The sequence below is a fragment of the Vigna umbellata genome, chromosome 6, assembly GCF_029865625.1.
Source record: "Vigna umbellata cultivar VRB3 chromosome 6, Vumbellata_1.0, whole genome shotgun sequence".
Taxonomy (NCBI): Eukaryota; Viridiplantae; Streptophyta; class Magnoliopsida; order Fabales; family Fabaceae; genus Vigna; species Vigna umbellata.
In genome coordinates, this window is record NC_142170.1 from 24,031,228 (window position 1) to 24,052,035 (window position 20,808).

The window sequence follows — 20,808 nt, forward strand, 5'->3', positions numbered from 1 at the left end:
AAAGAGTGTAGGGTTCAAGAAAAGCAACACAAAAATTTATCCTGGTTCGAAACAAAAGATTCTACGTCCAGTTGTTAATCATTATAAATAGTGATTAACCTTTTTCACTAAAAATATTATTGTACAGATTACAAGATAATGAAATGAGCAAAGAATAGAAAACACCTTCCTTCGACAAACGAACGGAAGAACCTTCCTTCGAAAAATGAATGGAAGAACCTGCCTTGGCCAACTTGAAGAGAATTGCTCCAACCTTAGACACATTAAACGCGAGCTTCTCCTATTCACAAGACTTGACAAAATGATACATTATCACTTAAGAACTTCCTGAGACAAACTGTATTCTCAAATGGCATAGATCTTTTTTCACCCACAGAGAGTTTCCCTTAGGCACAAAGCTCTAATACTCTCAAATGGAAAGTTACTTTTTAAGAGCTGTGGAAAACACTATTTATAGCTCAAGGTTCAGAAAATGAAAAGACAACTCCCAACTGCCAAATAGAATCAATTATCATAAGTGATAATCGATTATTTGTGTCTGTTATGGGATTTTCAAAAAGTGATAATCGATTATTCTGAGCAATAATCGATTATTTGCGCGAGCAACTCTTTTTCAAATAGGCCCGTGATAATCGATTATTACACCAAATAATCGATTATTTCGCGCAAAGACTCTTTAAACAGGAAAACTTCTAAGTGTTTTTACATAAACAAAGTTATTCCTGTACAATTAATTCTACAAAATGCTTTTAAATAAATACATCAAAAGTCTTCAAGTTCTTCATCTTGTAGCATCATCAAAACCATAATATCTTCAAGACACCAATGCTCCTCATTGGTAACATATGTCTTATTTCAAAAACTTAATTCAAAACATACTAAGACACTAGTCTCCCAATATCTTTGACAATTTGAGTTCTTGAACTTCTTTTTATCATTATAACAATTTCCCGATTTTTATCATTTTCTATTTGTCAAAAATCTCCCCTTTTTTTATGATGCTCAAAATATGTTTTAAAGCTTTTTATAATAACCTACAAATACACAACTAAACAAAAGAAAGACATAAAATGGTCTTAAAGATATGTTTTAAAAAATACATGCTTTAAATTTTTCTTCCCCTTTTTAATCATAATAAAAAATGTATTATTTAGTTAACTCTCCTTAAATAAGTTAACTTAATTAAAATTTAACTATCCTTAAATCAAAAAACTCGTCCAATACTAAAAAGAAAACAAAAGTTATTTTATTAATTTAGAATTCTAACACTCATATAATCATTATCATAAAAAAAAATAATGATCAAATTTCCCTTCCAAGTAAGAAACTTTAGTGTCAAGTGTACACACTTCTTCATGTCGGGTGTTTCACCCTGCACCTCCAAGGATGTCACTCTCTACACCTCCAAATATTATTAGAATACCAAAATTACCCCTTATTAAAATTGTATTAATATTTAGGCTTAATACCATTGTTGGTCCCAATTTTTGTTAGCTTTGTTTGAAATGATCCTAATTTTTTTAAAATGTTCAATGTACTCCTAAACATCGTAATTTCTGTTCAATTAAGTCCTTTTTGCAAATGTCGTTTAAATCGTTAACGACCAAATGTCCAACTGTGCAATCAGTGAATGACATGTCATTTAACTATTGACCTACCTTGACTGAAACATGATTGAGCCAATGAAAGACTTCCATGTTATAACCCCTTCCGCACCCAAAAAATTAGGATTTCTGAATGCAAGGGGAAAAGGCTTCCTTACGCCTACGACGCGAGAGGAAAACTGAATAGATTTCGAAATGCAGGAGTGTTTCGATTCGAATCTGGCTTGTGGTTGCTTGTCTGTGATTTGGTTTCTTTCTACTTGTAGGTTCGAAGAGCAACTTCACGATGGCTGGAGAAGATGAAGATTGATGGAGAATGACACTTTTGCGGCGGCAATTCTTCTCCAATTGGCTTTTTCGTTCTCTGTATTTCCCTTTGCAGGTTGAAGACTTGACGTAGAAGATGAGCTCGTGCATGGCACGCTGTCTCGTTGCGGCGGTCATGGTTGTCGTGACAAGATGATGATGGCGATTCACAGTGGAGGAAGGGAAAGATGGTCATGGTGGTGTTTCTGGGTGGTTGCTGGACTAAGAAGATGAACAACGTTGGTGGTGACGCGACCATCTGGTTAGGGTTTCGAAATGTTTGATGATAGAGGTGCGAAGATGGTGGTTGGCCGTGAGCGTGGCGGCGGTTAGGGTTACGTGATGACTAGGGTTTCTATGTAGGCGGAAATTAGGGTTTCTGGAGGTAGGAGATGATGATGACATGTTAAGGGTGATGTGCCACTAATTGCACAACTGGACATTTAGTCGTTAACTATTTAAACGACGTTTGTAAAAAAGACTAAATTGAACACAAATTACGATCTTTAGGACAACATTGAACATTTTTAAAAAATTAGGACCATTTCGAATAAAGCTGACAAAAATTGGGACCAACAGTGGTATTAAGCCTGATATTTAATAATGATCAAAGATTTTGTTAGTTATTATTCTTATATTTGTGCATTTCGAAAATCGCATCTCTCCTTTTCTGTCGCATCACACTTTCTCTCTTCCACTCTTATGTTCCTCCTCTCCTTGTGCACGCACACACTCCTCTTTCGTTTCTCCCTCTCCTTCTTTGCACCCAGCACTATAGTCTCACAGACACCACATTGTTGCCTGAAGCTCACAGACACCATACTGTTGCCCGAAGCTCACAGACACCGCACTATAGTCTCACAGACACCACACTATTGCCTGAAGCTCACAGACACCATACTGTTGCCCGAAGCTCACAGACACCACACTATTGCTCCAACCTCACAAACACACACCGACTTCATCTTCTTCCAGTGCTTCGAAGAACAATCGAGGCGCACACCACACCACATCTTTGTCATCTTCGTGTTGTTCCCTTCGTCACTGTTGCCCAAAGGTTGGTTTGTGCCAATTTTTTTTTCAACTGGATAATGTGTTGTAGATATAGATTTGTAGAGAGGTAGTGTTTGTATATGATTGATAGTGTTTGTAGATGATTGGTAGTGTTTGTGGATGATTTGAAGATGTTTCGTTGCAGATCTGTGCTTTGTCGGATTTAGAGATGCGATAAGGACTATATCAGATCTGGAAAACCGATTCAGCCTCCATCGGATATGGACAATCGATGTAGGAACATTAAAATGTTTGATTCTACATTTCTTAAAAGTATGTCCCTTCTGTATACAATAGAAATATGTTATACAATTTATACTCCTAGAATAAGGCATCTTTTTTCTATCCATACCCTACGTGGTCTTTTATACATATTCTTAGGAGCTGGCTTGTTTTTATTAAAAGTCTTTTTCTTAACCATTGACATTTTTAGTTGAATCTTAAAGTAATTTTTTAAGAATGTCAACATTAAACATATAAATTTTACAAGATGCACACTTAGCTTTTACAAGATCCACACTCAATAGGTACATATTTACTTTCCTCTGAAATTGAAACTTTGCTTTTTAAAATTTCTTCTACTTCCAAAGATTTTTCAAATTTCTTTTGCAAAACTTTATATTTTGATTTCAAATTACTATGCAAATAAATTAATTTTTCAGATTCATCATTCAACTCTTGAAACACATAAAGTAATTCATCATAATTATTCATATCACTATAAATGCTAAAATTACTAACATTGTTACAATTTGATTAAATTCTTGCTATCAAACAACTGTTAGCTTCTTCGTTTAAATCACTAGATCTTGGTGAAAAGCATGATGAAGTGCTTAAATCATTCACCTCCCATTATTTTTTCTTGAAGAATTTTCTTCATTTCTTTTCTTCACTCTTTTTAGCATTTGGATAGTATGCTTTGACGTGTTTGGATTATCCACACCTGTAACACTTGAATTTTGAAGAAGAACCTTGATTTTTATTTTTATGATTTTTATGTTGTCCTTTGCTCTTCATAAACTTTGTGAATATTTTCATCATTAAGTTCATATTTTCACAATCAGAGTCTTCATCTTCTTTAAGGCTTCACTTTTAATGACCTCAAATTTAAAAACAATATTATTTTTCCTTTCTTGTTCCTCTTCTTCATTCAACCTTCCAAGTTCAAGCTCGTGCTCTCTTAAATTATCAAATAGAGCCGCCATAAGTTGCAAGGTTTTGTTACTACATAGTGATCGTGATCTTTAGTTGTAATGTTTTGTTCAAAGAAATATAATTTAATATTTAATTCATCAGTATTGAAGGTTTTACCTAAAACAGAGAGATAATTAGCAATGTGCATGAAACACTTCTACAAGTCGTAGATAGTTAATTGATTATCACACTTGTCATGCTATTATGGTTGTATCTTAATATGAGTGTAATGAGATTTCTTTAGTGCATGATTTATCTGTTTGAATTATTAAATCTATGTAATGATGTTACAAATTTAACTTTAATTGAGGATATATTATTGTTGTAATACCAATTTAACTTAATGAATTATATTTATTTATTTTTTCATAAATATCAAATTACAAACATCCATAATTATGGAACATGATTTAAAAGTATCATAATAATAGAATAAAGAAGACTTTTGTAACCATGGTTATTTAGATCTTATATCTATATTATCTACAATTGATTGATGAACTAACCAACAACATATTTTCAGTTTAGTAATATTTCTTTCAAAATACAACTTTCAAATTTTTACTCAGAAGAAGAAAAAAGAAAGTTGACATGTCTCATTCACTCATATTTTTCACCAAATAAAAAAGCTAGGCCAAATATGTTTCTTTGTGGAAATCATCCACACGATTACATCTATAAGGCCATATTCATTTCTAAAGATTTTCTATTGGAAGGAATTTAGGGGAATAGATTTGCAAGTGATTGTAGTGTTCATATTCAAGGATTTAAGAGTTAATAAGGGAACAAATTTGTAAGATTACTGATGGAAGCAGCTCCAAGCTCCAAGCTCAAGCAACTCCACAACTCAAAGTGACGCAGCGAAATGAATTGATGAAGGAAAATGGAGATGCACACCAGTTGTTTGTGAAATGGTTCAGTGAGTGTTTAGTGTATGTTGAAGCCTCACAAGCTTAGAAGGCCTTCCAAGAGGGAAGGAAGCTGGAGGAGAAGGTGCTGAATTAAGCACAATAAGGTGAACTCGAAGCATAGAGGTCTAGAGTAATCTCAACAACACTTCAATATATCTTTCAACTTTGATTTTACATGGAGATGAACCTCTCTTTTATAAGTGAAGAGAGAGCTCTAAATTTGACTCTATAAGCTTCTAAGATCACTAAAGAAGAGTATCTAAGACGCTACTCAGCTTGGGCTGCAAGTCCCATGCCAAAAACATTAAAAACGTGCGTTTTTCAAAAGCTGAATTCTGGTGCATTTTAGCGGGGCGTGAGCAGCAAGTGGTTGGGCTCAATCTTCATTCCAGAAGCCATTTTCCTATGCATTTCCAATCCGGAATGTAATGCTTCCTTTGCTCTCTTTAGCTTTGCAAGCCTCCTATGATGCATAGGCATGGTTTCCAACCTTTATTTGTGACCTACAAAACAATATAAATGTGTTTTAGCAAAGAAAATCTATCTAAGACTTAGATAAGGAGAAAACTTTTGTTGAAAGTCTTTATTCACTTTCCTTTCTTAGTCTTAGTCTAAGTTGATACTTCTTTGGATGAGAAATTCCTAAAGGAATTGCCATCAATTACCCTCTCACATCATCTTAGTTAGGACGAGGAGATTTGTAGGTGAAAAGTTACCATCTTAAATTTTATCACTTGCAATGAATATATTGTGTAAAACTAAGAAGTTGAAGGAATCAATTTTGGATGTTAGAATCAGACACTAATTCTGAAAACCAATACCTTGGTGAATCAGTTCTACTGCATGGAATCAATTCCATATAATTTACTTAATGGCAATTTGTCAAAATGAGATCCTACTAAGAAATTTAATTTTGAAAAAGTAATATTATAAAAACACACGTTTTATTTGATTTTAAAGGAAATAAGATAGAAGAAATTAATAAAAACAATATTTTTACATAAATTAAAATTATGATGAAAAGTAATATATATATTTATTTATTTTCAATGTTATTCTTAAATATAAGTAATTAATCTTTTCTTCAACATTCATTTCTTTTTAACATGTTGAAATGGATTAAATTATTAAAATACTTTTTCTTAAAAATATTCTTTGATATGTTTAATTATAGTATTTAATAATAATTCATGTTTATTTTAAAAATATAATAAAGGGAGCATAAGTGTTTTGTTAGTAAGTTATTATTAAATCATAAAAAATAATTCAACTTGTGGTACTTGCTAAACCTTGGAGTAGTGGTTCCAGTGCTGGAAGTTGGAAGAAGCTAAAACCCTTCCATGGTGTTTTCTGCATCGTCGTAACTCAGACCAAAACCATGGTGGGTCCCATTCTTCGTTCTCTCTGGTCTTCTACCAGAAAATCCTTCACCCCTTCTTCCCCTCCTTTATCGCACTCGCGCTTCTTCTCACGCGCCTTCGCTGCCGCTCCCGCCGTCGACCCCGCCGCCACAACCAGCGCCTCCTCCATCGACCCCAACCGCCTCCGCAACGTGGCCGTGATCGCCCATGTAGACCACGGCAAGACAACGCTTATGGACCGCCTCCTCCGCCAGTGCGGCGCCGACATCCCCCACGAGCGCGCCATGGACTCCATCTCGCTGGAGCGCGAGCGCGGCATCACAATTTCTTCTAAGGTCCGCTCCCTAATTTCAATTATTCAGCGCCTCGACCACGTTTTCGATTGAATCGGATAGATGGATATGGATTAGAGAACACTAACGGCGCGTGGTTGATTTTTCAGGTTACGTCTGTTACGTGGAAGGAGAACGAGCTGAACATGGTTGATACTCCCGGGCACGCTGATTTTGGTGGAGAGGTGAGGTTTTCAATGGAATATTGTTCCAATTAATCTGGAACTACGTGTAGTTAGGGTCATGTTTTTTGATGGATTTTTTTTTTCATAAACCTTGTAAGAGAAGAAAATAAAAAGAAATAGGCTGTTTGGAACAGTTTCTCTGGAAGCACTTCCAGTGGAGAAAAATAAGAAGGAAAAAATAAACCACCATTTCCGTAAGCTAGAAGCTAATTTTGTAGCAACTGTTTCATATAGCTTCTTTAAGTTCTGAATTGTTATTAACTTGTATATAAGCTAACTTTAGTATATGGAAAAACTTATTTCATATTTCTCTCTCTTAAAAGTGTTTATGAAGAAGCTTGTCCATACATGTCCACAATAAAGTTTCTTCTATAAATTAAAATTAACTTATGCGTATACTAACTTGTGAAGGTTTTATTGTATCTGCTTCTTCAAAATAAAAAATGTACGAGTTAGTTTTATCTTATTGAATGTTTATAGTGAAATTCATCCAAACATGTCTTTAGTCCTGCATGTTTGATTGCAAAAATGGAAAGTGCTTCTTTTAATTCAAAACTATTATAAAGAGGTGATGATTTGAACAAAGCTTGTCATTGTCACTGAAGATGCCCTTTTGTTTTAAGTTTTCTGCAAATATGAATTTGAAAGTATTGAACAGTTATTAATTGGTGGCCTATATGCTGTTATTGTGCAATCTGGTTGCTTATCTTATTTTTATGTTTGGTTGATGTGTAGGTTGAGCGTGTTGTTGGGATGGTGGAGGGAGCAATTTTAGTTGTTGATGCAGGTGAAGGTCCTCTTGCACAAACGAAGTTTGTTCTGGCAAAGGCCTTGAAGTATGGGTTGCGACCTATTCTTCTTTTAAACAAAGTAGACCGTCCTTCAGGTAGTCCTCACATGATTCCCAGATTGGTTTAATTGCCCAATTGGACACCTTGCTATCAATTTCTTGAATTTAGTCCCCCACTTTTTTTTTTTATTGTGCGATTTTGATCTCCCACTATTTGAATTGTTTAGTTTGGTCCTTTATTAACTTGACATCTGATATTTAATGGAGTTTTTGGCATGCATTAGAGTGCTGATATACATTAGCATTTATGTAAAGTATTGGATGTGATTTTAATAAGGGGATCAAATTCAGGAAAAAATTGGGGTGCGGAAATTCAAGAAATGAAGATGATATGTAGACCTAAACTGCAGTTAAGCTGATAAAATTTATGTTGATGGTTATATATTTCTTATCTGTATCTATTGGGTACTTTGGTAGCTGTAAATTATGACATAGCTCTTGTAATTTTAATTTTTTTGTACAGTTACTGAAGAGACATGTGATGAAGTTGAGAGCCTGGTGTTTGATCTATTTGCCAACCTGGGCGCTACAGGTAAAAAAGTGGAAATATCTTATAATTATACTTGTTTATACTTGAATGTTATGTAGTCTAAACTTTGTTCCCTGGGATTTTATTATTATTGTACTTGTGTTTATAGAGGAACAACTAGACTTTCCTGTTCTTTATGCTTCTGCTAAAGAAGGATGGGCGTCTACCACGTTTACCAAGGATCCTCCTGCAGAGACCAAAAATATGTCACAGTTGCTTGATGCAGTTGTAACACATGTCCCACCACCAAATGCAAACACTGATGCACCTTTCCAAATGCTGGTTAGTATTTAGAATTTTGATAGGTTTTTTTTTTCCTAAGGAGTTGCTCTTTGGGGAAGTTGTCTTTTTGATGCATTATGTTTTTCCTTTTGTTTCCAACACACTTAATTTCTTATATCAAGTGAAATTTTTACTGAGGATTCTGTGGACTCAATTCTAATTACTATTGCCTATGATGCATGGATGCTATACTAGTATCGGCCACAACACATCTTTGAGACGTTGATTTGTCTCATCTTGAGAAATATATTTGACCATGTTTAGATTATGTATTTGTGCATATATATTATTCACCAAATAAAATAAATGCTATTCTATTCTTTTTAAAAGCCATACTAAACTTGAAAATCATTACTAAATATTATCCAAATTGGACATTGTAAACATAATAGAAATTGTAAATTACTACTAATTGCCTACTACCTAGTAATAGGAATAGTATCGATATCTTTCCTTTTTGTAAATGGGACAACTTCCATAATTGGTTCATCAAGAGAGAAGGTTGCCACTCAAAGGTTGTCATCATCATCACATTTTAGTGCTATCTTGGTCATATTCACTTTTCCTAGCCAAAAGCTACTAATTACTGTGCACATAAACCAAGTCTTCAACTCTTTTGGGATTCAACTTATTTCTTTTAATGAATGAATGAGTGAATATGTGCTCCAATTTCTTTCACAACATGATGAGCAAGGTTGCATAAGAAGCTTCAATGCTAGCTTTTGAAGGAGAGGGGCAAAGGAACCATGCATCATCCATGAAGATGTAGGATCCATTGTCTACCTATCTTTAGTTGATTTGAAAGAAGCAAAGTTATTTGATTTTGATAAGTCAGCCTATTCAAGTGCAACCTTTCTTGTATCCTCCCTATTTGTGAAAAACCTTTTCAAACACTTATTCCTCTCCCTAGAAATCTCTTCATCCTCATGTGGGGGATCCTATTTGAAGTCTTTTGAAGCCATTATTCACTATAATACCAATAAATACAAATTGAGAGAAAAAATTATATCATAAAATTTAGTAATTGTCTAATTATTTATGTTGGAAGTCTCACACCGACTAGAGATAAAACTAATTTAGAATATATATGTGGGTGCAAACCTCACCTTACAAATCGATTTATTGGGGTTGAGTTAGACTTAAAGTCTATTTCTTAACATGGTATCAGAGTTATGGGTTAGAGCTTATCCTAGTAAGATTTGTGTTTGTTGGGCATATCATTTCACCCGTTATCAAACCACTCATCAATGCCTAGTCCCACGCACGAGATGTATATACCTCGGCATGAGGGGGTGTGTTGGAAGTCTCACATCAACTAGAGATAAGATCAATTTAGAGTATATATGTGGGTGCAAACCTCACCTTACAAGCCGGTTTGTGGGTTGAGTTAGGCTTAAAGTCCACTTCTTAACAATTTACATAAAAATTATGAAAAAAATTATTATTGATAGGATAAATTTACCTAGGATTTAGAGAGTGAGCCATGTAATAGAGAGGAGTACAAGTTTTAGTCCACCTAGCAATTAGTACATTATAAACAACCAAGTGAGGCATGTGCTATCTATATCATAAGCTCTAAGCATGTTATAGATAGGCTTAGTCAAAGCTTAGATATATGCAAATTTGTCATACATTATTCAAAATGAAGTCTTTGACAGATTAAGCCATGCTCACATCATTCTCTTTATAAGAACTCCGTTTTTAGTAATAACCATGGATTGCAAGGAATGTTTCAAAAGTTTAAATCTTCTCATCATTGTTATGACATGCAAAACATTTATCTGCAGCAACAAGCAACAATAAACAAATATGAAGTCACACAATAAGGGTTTCTTGCAAGGTTTGAAACCAACTCAGTAGAATTGAACATTCTATCTGAGAGCTTATAGATTGTCTCCATACATAAATTGGATGTTCCTTTATCCAATAAACTAACAAGGTCATTAAAGGGTATAATCAACTTGTTGATCATCTTTGAAAAAAACTTGGAATTTTTAAGTTAGAATTAGAAGAATTTGGTATTGTTGCCGACATATTTTACTAAGTCATCTAAGTATATTATGTTTGGCCTCTTATAATTAAATATTATAAGAGGAAAACTAGGATTTATATTTTTTAGTAGGACTGAATTGTTTTAACGACTATTAATTATTTTAGCAGTTATTAATAGAATAGAAAAATAGGAGGACGGGGGGAGGGGGATAGGGACAGTTTTTTCTGAAGTGGATTATGGGAAGGGAAGGGAGAGACTAAGCTCTCGACATCTTGGAAGGGAACTTTTGTACTCGATTTATTTTACTTAGTTCTTGTGTAATTTTTCATTCCATATCAGCTCAGTTGAATCAAATTTAATCATAGTCTTACCAATTGATGTTTGTCAACTTGTATAAGAGCTAACAAGTTCTTGGAGGCCATTCATGGTGACAACATACTGCATGGAAGTGAGGATGGAGGCATTGCAAAGGGGGTCGAAGGTTTGTTGGCAATGCTTGAAATAATAGTGAAGAACATTGAACTGTTAAATGGAGTGCATGCCTCCGTTTGGGAAATTAGTGCTAGATAGGAGGAAGAGAGTTGAGATGGAAGCCAAACAATTTCTTAGAACAACACACATGGGAGCCATAATGGTGGACGACACAAAGTTGATAGTTGGAGCAAGTTAGAGATGTTCGTTTTTTGATGGAAATGATGCATATGGTTGGACAACTAGAATGGAAAGATACTTTGATTTGAAAGGTACGTTAGGAGAGGAAATATTATAGGTGGTAATGGTGGCAATGGAAGGAAAAGCACTGACCTTGTATCAATGGTGGGAGTTCTCTATGCACCAACTAACTTGGGAGGATTTTCAAGTAATGGTTATCAGGCTTTTCCAACCATGGTTGAAAAGGCTTTTGAATTGTTGTTAGGTCTCACGTAAACAAATTTAGTGGAAGAATACAAAGAGAAGTTCAAACTCTTTGCTGGTCCATTAAAGCATGCAAAACCAACATACTTGAGGGGCATCTTTGTGAATGAGCTCAAGGATTAATTAAAGCAAAATTAAAGCTCTATCCAGCCAAGAGCTTGGTTGATTTAATGGATTGTGAACATAGGGTGGATGAGAAGAATCAGTTGGCCATAAAATGGGGAAATTCAATAGGGACGAGGAGTAGACCAATGAGGATGTATAGTAATTATCGCATAGTGACGTCGGAACAATGAGTGAAGCAACAATCCAATGTGTTCGGAATGGGTAATTCTACAGGAGAGGGAAGTGTGGTGAAACCTTCTAATGCCTTAAGAGGAAGAAGCTTTAGAAAGTTAAAAGATCCAGAGTTACAAGAGAGGTTTAGGGAGGGGTTCTGCTTTAAATGTGATGAAAAATTTGGGGCAGGCCATGTGTTTGCAAACAAATAGATTTTAGTGTTGGTCGAGGGAGAAGAAGACATGGATATAGAGGGAGAAAATACATTGGTATAAGATGCAGAGCTAAAATATCTTCAATTATCTATGTGTAACATTGTTGGCCTTATGTCAAAGAAAACACTTAAGTTGTGGGGTAAGATGGGGAAAAAGCATGTGATGGCACTCATTGATTATGGAGCCTTTCATAATTTCATTTCAGTCATGTTTGTGCAACAACAGGATTTGGGTATATATGCAACCTCCATAATTGGAGGTGGGTGACGGGAGAAAACTAGATTGTGAAGGGGTGTGTCCTAAATTAAAGTTGGAGATGCGGGGTCTAAAAGTTCAACAAGATTTTTGTCTTTGATCTTGGAGGAATTGATGTGGTGTTGGGAATGGAATGGCTAGCTAGCCTGGGAGAAATAAGAGCAAATTTTTGTGAATTAACCCCTAAAATTTCAGTTGTGGACGGATATCACACACTGAAGGGGGACTCCTATTTAACTAGAGTCGTAGATTCTTTCAAATTTGTCTTAAAGGCTCTATGTGACCTGCCAAAATGTGATGCCACATGGGAACCAGTAGAAACCATCATGAAGCATATTTCTCCTTACCTTGAGGAGAAGGTGGCTCTTGTTTGGTGGGGACAGGAGGCATTGTTAGGCCAAATAAATATTATCAGGAGAGAGTCAGGATCTAGACTTTTTAACAGGACTGAATTGTTTTAACAGTTATTAATTATTGTAGCAGTTATTGGTAGGGATTAGTGTAACTGCCTCTAAGCAGAATAAAAAAATAGGAGGAGGGGGGGATTTGGGGACAGTTTTTCAGTGGTTTTTTTTCAAGTGGGTTTCGGGAAGGGAAAAACCAGGCTCTCAACATCATGGAAGGGAACCTTTGCACTCAATCAATTTTATTTAGTTCCTTAGTAATATGTAATTCCATATCAGTTCAATTGAATAAAATTCAGTCCTTATTCTCATACCAGTTGGTGTCTATCATAATACTGCCTCTGTTTAAAATAAATAAATAATAGGAAATAATGAAAAAAGTAGTCTATAAAGGAAAGAAAAAAACTTTAGGAAGACAAAAAAGAGACAAAATATACTGTGTCAAGCACTCCCTGTAAACACTGACAAGAATAAAACTATTGAACATGAGCACCGCTTCGAATAGTTTTCTGCCCGCTTCAAATTGTTTTCATGGCTGCACCACATCAAATAATTTTCATTTGCTGTAACTTTTAATGGAAAATTGAAAGTGACATTTCACGTGTGTAATTTTATCCTTCAAAGTTGTTATCGTATCTGTGCCTGATAGGAAACTTAGTTTGTCAATTTCTATTATGCGTATCTGCCCACTCTATTATATGCTCTCAATCTAAAAGAAATTAGAAAATGAATCCTTCAAAACTGTGACTATTTATTCTGATTTAAAGCTGTTATGCATATCTGTGCCTGATATTTGCATATATTTTTTTGTTATTCACGCTTCATGTAAGTGTTTTAGGCGTATCTGTGCTAGATGTCTTCAACATGGATACGCTGGATTTATGAGCGTGTCCGTGGATCATAGACTATTGTGGACATTACAAAGGGTCCTTGTTCATCACTCATATTACTTTATACAAATAATACAAGTTACAGTTAATTTTAGCCTTGTAGGAGCCCACAGGTTAAAGGCATAATAGCTTTAGAAATCTGTTTCTCTTTTATCCTCTTTGAATTATTGTTTCTTGTACTTTTTGTATGTATACTTAGGATCAGTGAAATAGCATGCTTAATAGTGCTTTTCAGGTTTCAATGATGGAACGTGATTTCTATCTTGGGCGAATTTTGACTGGACGCATATCATCTGGGGTTGTTCGTGTTGGTGACCGGGTTCATGGCCTACGGAATAAAGATTCTGGTGCTGAAAAGATTGAAGATGGAAAGGTTTGTGGGTGTAGAAGCTTGGAATTGCTATTATGATGAATAGACTGGTAGTAATAATTATGGTGGTAATCTTCAGCTAATGAGTAATTTGTGAAGTAAACCAGTAATTACTCTTATTTTTCACATTGTATTGGTGTATTCTGTAGAACTTGGTGGTGGTATTATTGCATACATTTTAAACGTTTGTCTGTGTTATCCGTCATAAGAATATCTGACATAGTGCACTTTTGAATTCCAACAATATTTATTGTTTAGGAAGAATGTTTTCATTTATTCTTAGTAGGGTGTCTTTTATTGCCAAATATTTCATAAATACATACTTTTTACTGGTTTAGAATAAAGTACGTAATAAGCAAGTAACGTTTACATTATATATGTCTCTAATATTTCCATCCAAACATATATCAACATTGAATTTTACGACTAGCAGGCAAATCAACAGTAAATCCATCGTTGACATCAATATTTTACAGTTAGTGTCTCTGAAAAGGCCAATAATTTTCATGCCTAAATATCATTCATGTTCTTAATCAACTCTTTATGGAACATAATCTGTGATTTTTAAACATGTAGGCAGATATATGTTCTTTGAAAAATGATACTTTGACACACATATTTTTCACATTCATTTGACACTACTTTCTTACTCTCTTCTATCTTCAAAAAATATAAAAATTTACTCTTTTATAATCATTTTACCCTTTTAATGTATGTCAAATGAATATAAATGTGTATCACTCTACTATTACTCATGTTCTTTTGTTCTTTAAATTTATTCTACGCTCTTGGCAATTAAAAGTCATATAATTATATTCAAAATGTAGAGGAATCATAAAAACTAAGAAATCCCTGAAAGTACTAATTATCTACAAATGGCTTGAACTGAAGTGTAGTTTTTTTTTTTATAAAAATTAATAGCTTGTATTAGATTAAGATATCTTGACCTTCTACTGGAAGCTCTAGTTTTATACGATTTTCATTTTTTAGGTGGTGAAACTGATGAAAAAGAAGGGTACAAACATGGTTCTAACTGATTGTGCTGGAGCTGGTGATATAATATCAATTGCTGGCCTGTCCAGTCCATCAATAGGCCATACAGTGGCAACTGTGGAGGTATTTAATTTTTCAGTATATACATATGGTTTGGCTCCTTATTTTGTATGGACATTGATGTTTCAAATACACTTTTTTTTATTTTAAATAGTTGTAAGCTAATGAATAGATAAATTTATTTGTATCTTTATAGAAATTATTTGTATTTGGTTAATTTTTATAAAATATATTCTCAGCTAACTTAATCTTAGTATTACAATTTAAAGTTTAATTACGAATGTACTTTGATATATAACTGGGCATTTACTGTTTGTTCAAGGAATACTTTTTTTTTTCAATAAATTCCCTAACAAAATGGCCATTTTTTTACTGGGTTATATTTTATTAAATTTATATTCAATTCAATACCAACTAGGTGTTTTGTATTTCATGAACTTTTCTAACATGTAATTCGTAATTTGAGTAAATGTTTTTTTTATCCCAGATTATGTCTGCTTTGCCAACAGTTGAATTGGACCCTCCAACAATTTCTATGACTTTCGGTGTGAATGACTCCCCATTGGCTGGTCGTGATGGCACTCATGTAAGTGGTGTTTGTCTTACTTTTACTTTCGTTTTCTTCCATCTGTTGCTTGTGTAAAAAGCTTTGGGTATGCTTCACAAATCCCAACTCACACCTACCCTTTGTTTTCTTTGAATTAAAGCAGTATTTTCTAGCTTTTGCATAAAAATTATGATATGTTTGTACTTGTTGGTTACTTTATTGAGTATAGGTTAATAATGAACTTGTTTCGTAGTTGACTGGGGGGAGAATTGGTGATCGACTAATGGCTGAAACTGAAACCAACCTTGCCATTAATGTGCTTCCTGGCTTATCAGAATCGTTTGAAGTTCAGGGAAGAGGAGAGCTACAGCTAGGTTTGTTCCTGTTTCTTTTAAATTGTGTGATCTCTGTTGTATTCATACAAAAACTCCATGGTTTGCTGTGCTTACACAGCTGCTTATGGCATCTTTTTTAACAGGTATTTTGATTGAGAATATGAGACGTGAAGGATTTGAGTTATCTGTCTCTCCACCTAAAGTCATGTGAGTTTCCAAGGACTGAACAAGCTCCAAATTATTCGTCATATTATCAGCTTTGACACGATGTGGTCTTGCTTGTCTAGCACTCAATAAGGGTTTTGCATGCTATTTAAATATTGAGTAAATGCTGGAAGCTTTGTATTTACTGTATATTTGAAAGAATCAAATACTTAAGTGCTTAGTTATAGAAGTCTAATAAGACCATCTTTGAAATAATTGAGGCCTCAGGAATGGTTTCGAATCTAACCGAAATTATTGAAAAAGATAGAAAAGGATATTAGAGATATAGTAGTAATGTGACAATATGATGTGATACAAAACACTAATAGTCCCTGTTTATTATACCTGCTATTCTAGGTATTGTACAAGTCCTTGCCACATAACAATGCTAATATGATTCCTGAAACAGCAAGATTCTAATTTCTATTAGCAAATAATGAAGTTCATGAATAACATCCAAGAAGCATGGAACTTGCGTCTTTTAGCATAGTTGTGAAGGCTGATCTTTTATTTATTTTTTCATGCCATCACACTGTATGGATTTTTCTTCTCATCTAATAGATCTTGTAAAAGGTCTACCTATTTAAAATATTTGACCTTTTGGTACTTTTTGGTGGTTTAATGGTTCTGAATGTGAACTGATACATTATACGACGTCTGAGCTCGTGTATCTTTTTATGTTTTTGTATAATGGTTTAGTGAACTTTTCTGTGGATTTAATAGGTATAAAACTGAAAGTGGTCAAAAGCTTGAGCCCGTAGAAGAAGTTACAATTGAGGTAATAATTCAACTTGCTATTCATAGTATGGTTTTCCAAGAGTTTGGGCTTCTATGTTGTAAAAACTTAATGGATCTATTCCAGGTAAATGATGAGCATGTTGGCTTGGTAATGGAGGCCTTATCTCATAGACGAGCTGAGGTTACTGACATGGGTCCTGTCCCTGGAACTGTTGGTCGAACTAGATTGTCTTTGACTTGTCCATCAAGGTTAGCTGAGTTATCTTTCTCTCTTGAAGTTATCTTTTTTATCTGTTTTTCACCCAGGACTTAAATGCTACTAATTTTCTAATTGTATTTTGATAGAACACCCAGAATTACAGAAAATACCAAGACAGATTCTTGAATGTTTTATTAGTAACAGAACTATCCTACCAATTTGGTAGGAACACAACAACAAAGGATAGCAGAAAACAAAGGTCTTTCAAGAGGACCCTAACTCTCCTAGTTCCCCTTGTCCTCCAAAAGCCCCAAAAAAACTCCCTGTTCACCTCCTAATAAGACTATTTATAATAGTCTGTTACAGTTACGTAATTACAACTGTACTAACTACCTTTTTTCCTTCTTTTGTAAACTGTATCAAACCTATCATATTGTCATAGGTAAAATATATTTGTATTTAATGGAAATACTATAGATGCATTGTTTTGAAGAAATTGCATTCTCAGGTCTCTTGTTTCTTTCTTATTATCCTTTCCTTTGCCATTTTGGGGGAGATGATAACCACTTGGTGTGATCCTGGTGACTTTCCAAAGTAATCTTGCTCCTGGATGACCAGCAAAGAGTAAAATGGAATGAATCTTTTCAATTATTGGACATCAGTTAAACATGTTTAATTTTTCTATAATTATTATCTGTCATAAATAGCTTCTGGTATCATGGTTGAATCCAGAAGGCATATCTCACTAATTAATAGTCCAGATTTCTGGTTTCTTCCCTATTGTGGCTGTATCCCAGAGAGTCACTTGAGTAATTTCTGAAATTCTGTTCATGGAAGTTTGTCATCAATGGAGATAGAACTGCTTTGGTATGATGGTTCTAGTGATGTCAGATCTTATGAAGCATGCAATAACTTTCATAACTTCTTGAATTTGTTTGTTCAGGGGTCTGGTTGGGTACAGGAGTGTCTTCAGCAGTGATACGCGTGGAACTGGATTCATGCATCGTGCTTTCCATGGTATCAATTCTCTACATAAATTAATATCTTTTTCTTTGAACTGGCATGTAATGCTGTGAATTTTCAATTTGTTTGCTTTATGTTTTTGCAAACTCCCATGAGGTTTTGCTTATTAAGTGTCAACAGTGCTTATGCTTACTACTAACTCTCCACACTTTGTTTGACCCCCCTTCTTGCAACCGGCTTAGTTTGGTATGAGAAGTCTTTTTTAATTATTTTATTTTGTGATAATTTGCATGTTATTGTAATGTTGCAGCATATGAACAATTTCGAGGCCCTCTGGGCAATGTCAGGAAAGGAGTACTGGTATGTTTGGCTGCCCATCCTTAAAGAACTTAACAATAACTAAACTACACTTAGTTACTACTCACACGATATGCATCGTGTTTCGAATCATTAATCTTGTTTGGGTTGTGTGGTTTTTATTTCCTGTAGTTATCCAATTTTGTTTACTTAATTGAACAGGTGTCCATGGGTTTTGGTACTATCACAGCTCATGCATTGATGAGCTTAGAAGCTCGCGGGACTCTTTTTGTAAATCCTGGAATGGAGGTCAGAATTTGTCATGTTTTTCATGAAATATAATTTATAATTTATATGTAACGCTAGTTCTTATATTTGTAAATGTGCGGCTAGTGTCTCCATTATAGTTTTCATTTTTTTAATCTTCCTAGTTCCTCTCAAAAAAATAAATTAGTCTTTGTTACCTCTTTACATAATGTTTAGCCAATTATGGGTTAATGATGTGTTTGCTGTACACATATTAAGATGGTTTTTTTTTTATTTTTATTTCATTATGATCCAAAATGACTTTCTGATAGCAATCATTTTGTCCATGTGTTTTTCATGGCTATACTTAGTTACCATTTATCAGAATAGTCAATGCATTGCATTAACTGCTCGAGACCATGTAGTTAGAAATCTTTTTATTCTTATTATTTTTTTCATCTTGGGAGTTTGGGATTGCTAAAGATAAATTTAGAAGATGATTCTCAAGTAAAATATATATTTTTCTATCAATCTAGCTATGATTTTTCTTCCCAAAAATTGTCAGTATTTTATGTTAAATTGTGGTTAAATACTTTGACCTTGCATTGAGGCTTTAAATTTAACAACATAACAATGTGCATCTAGCTTCTTTTTTTTTTTTTTTCTTTTATTGCATATATAAGCTATGCTGGCTACAGTATTTACTGATTTGGTTTCCAGACTTATGATGGAATGATTGTTGGAGAGCATTCACGGGATACAGATCTTGATGTAAGTATTCTTAGCCTGAATGCTAGTTCTATATCAAAGTTGGTGGCTCGCTAACAAATACTGATATTTCAGGTGAATCCAGTGAGGTCCAAAGAACTTACAAATGTACGTGCTGCTTCCAAAGATGAGAATGTTAGGCTAACTCCCCCTCGCCTGGTATGTATTTTGTCAGGCAAAATTATGCTGTTACGACTTGCTTATTTTAGACAATGAGAATTCTAATACTAATAACTACATAACCAAGTAGGGGGTTCATGATTTCTATTCATTCATGCATATTACCCAGCAATTAGTTTTAGGATTCATCGTTTGATAGATCTAATTAGGAGTTCACATACCCTGATATTTTTAAGTATCCACTGGAAGTACAAAATTCAAATAAATCTTTACCTCGCCTGAACTATGAAATTTTTTGTTGTTTGTTGATTGTCAGAGATCATATACAATAATTGCTTTAGAGATAATCTTCATAAGCGAAAAATATTTTCTTAACTTTTTGTCACAGTTTTCAAATACGAAAGCTTATGAAACAGAACAATTTTGAAGTCTGATATCGAACGGTGACTATCAATATTCAATTAACCATGTCCTTTTGGCTTCTTGGATTCCACCATGCATTTATGTTTCAGACTTGGCATCATCACTTTTAGGCTGTATTTAGTATGTAATTGAAAAATAGTTAGCGGAAAGGCAGCCATATTGTAATGGTTGTACCTTGTGTACTTACATCTGATGTGGTGTGGTTGCAGATGACACTTGAAGAAGCTATAGGTTATGTAGCTTCCGATGAGCTTATTGAGGTAAATATCTGCATGCAATTTATTGTCGTCAAAATTATGTTACTTTTTTGTTCTTTAAAGTTTTAACGTTTGTGGTGATATTCATTTGACATCAATAACTTTTGTTAATTGTTCTCACTGCTGCATTTCTCGTACGTTTAAACTTTTGTTCCTGAAGGTTACACCAAAAGCCATTCGTTTACGCAAGAAATACCTTGATGTTAACAAGCGGAAAGCTATGAGTAAAAGGCCAAAGGAGTGAAGAGACGACATAAAGTAGAAGGCCAGAGGAATGAAGAGTTTATCCTCGATTAAATTTTGTAAAATTCAGTGTACGATATAGTCTTTACAAGCAATTTTTTTCTTACCAGGTTCTTGCATAATTAAAGTATTGATTGTATTACAAGTTCAGCAGAAAGAAATATTCTTTTGTAGTGATAAGTAAGTTAACTCAATTTTGTATTTTCACAGTAGAGGTTAATAATTGGCCATGGAACAAGTTGCTCATGGTGATGATGCAATATCAAAAACGTTTGTTCAAAAGATTAAACTGTATCTGCTTTGTAATAATGGTTTACTCTGACATTTCCTTTACTTTGTCCTCACCAAAACAAAAGGCAATGTTTACCATCTTTTTAAGGACATGGTTGGACTAAGAACTTCTAAGAAAGATAGAATGAGATTTTTCTTAAGTTAAAAGTAGTTTATGTATAAGTTACTTTCAAGAAGTTTCTTTATATAGTTTCTC

The 20,808-nt window shown here is 34.1% G+C and overlaps 1 protein-coding gene across 1 annotated transcript; it reads left to right on the forward strand.

Moving 5' to 3' along the window:
* The first annotated feature begins 6,340 nt into the window (after positions 1–6,340).
* On the forward strand, positions 6,341–20,654 carry EMB2785 (elongation factor family protein). Its single transcript, XM_088092918.1, has 19 exons — positions 6,341–6,764; positions 6,872–6,946; positions 7,682–7,832; positions 8,260–8,328; positions 8,435–8,607; positions 13,794–13,931; positions 14,919–15,044; positions 15,469–15,567; positions 15,782–15,902; positions 16,007–16,070; positions 16,791–16,845; positions 16,930–17,054; positions 17,948–18,021; positions 18,278–18,327; positions 18,487–18,573; positions 19,231–19,281; positions 19,354–19,437; positions 20,031–20,081; positions 20,239–20,654. Exons 1-19 carry the CDS (start codon positions 6,447–6,449, stop codon positions 20,320–20,322), a joined length of 1,995 nt encoding a protein of 664 aa, XP_087949044.1. The 5' UTR covers positions 6,341–6,446; the 3' UTR covers positions 20,323–20,654.
* The last annotated feature ends 154 nt before the right edge of the window (positions 20,655–20,808 follow it).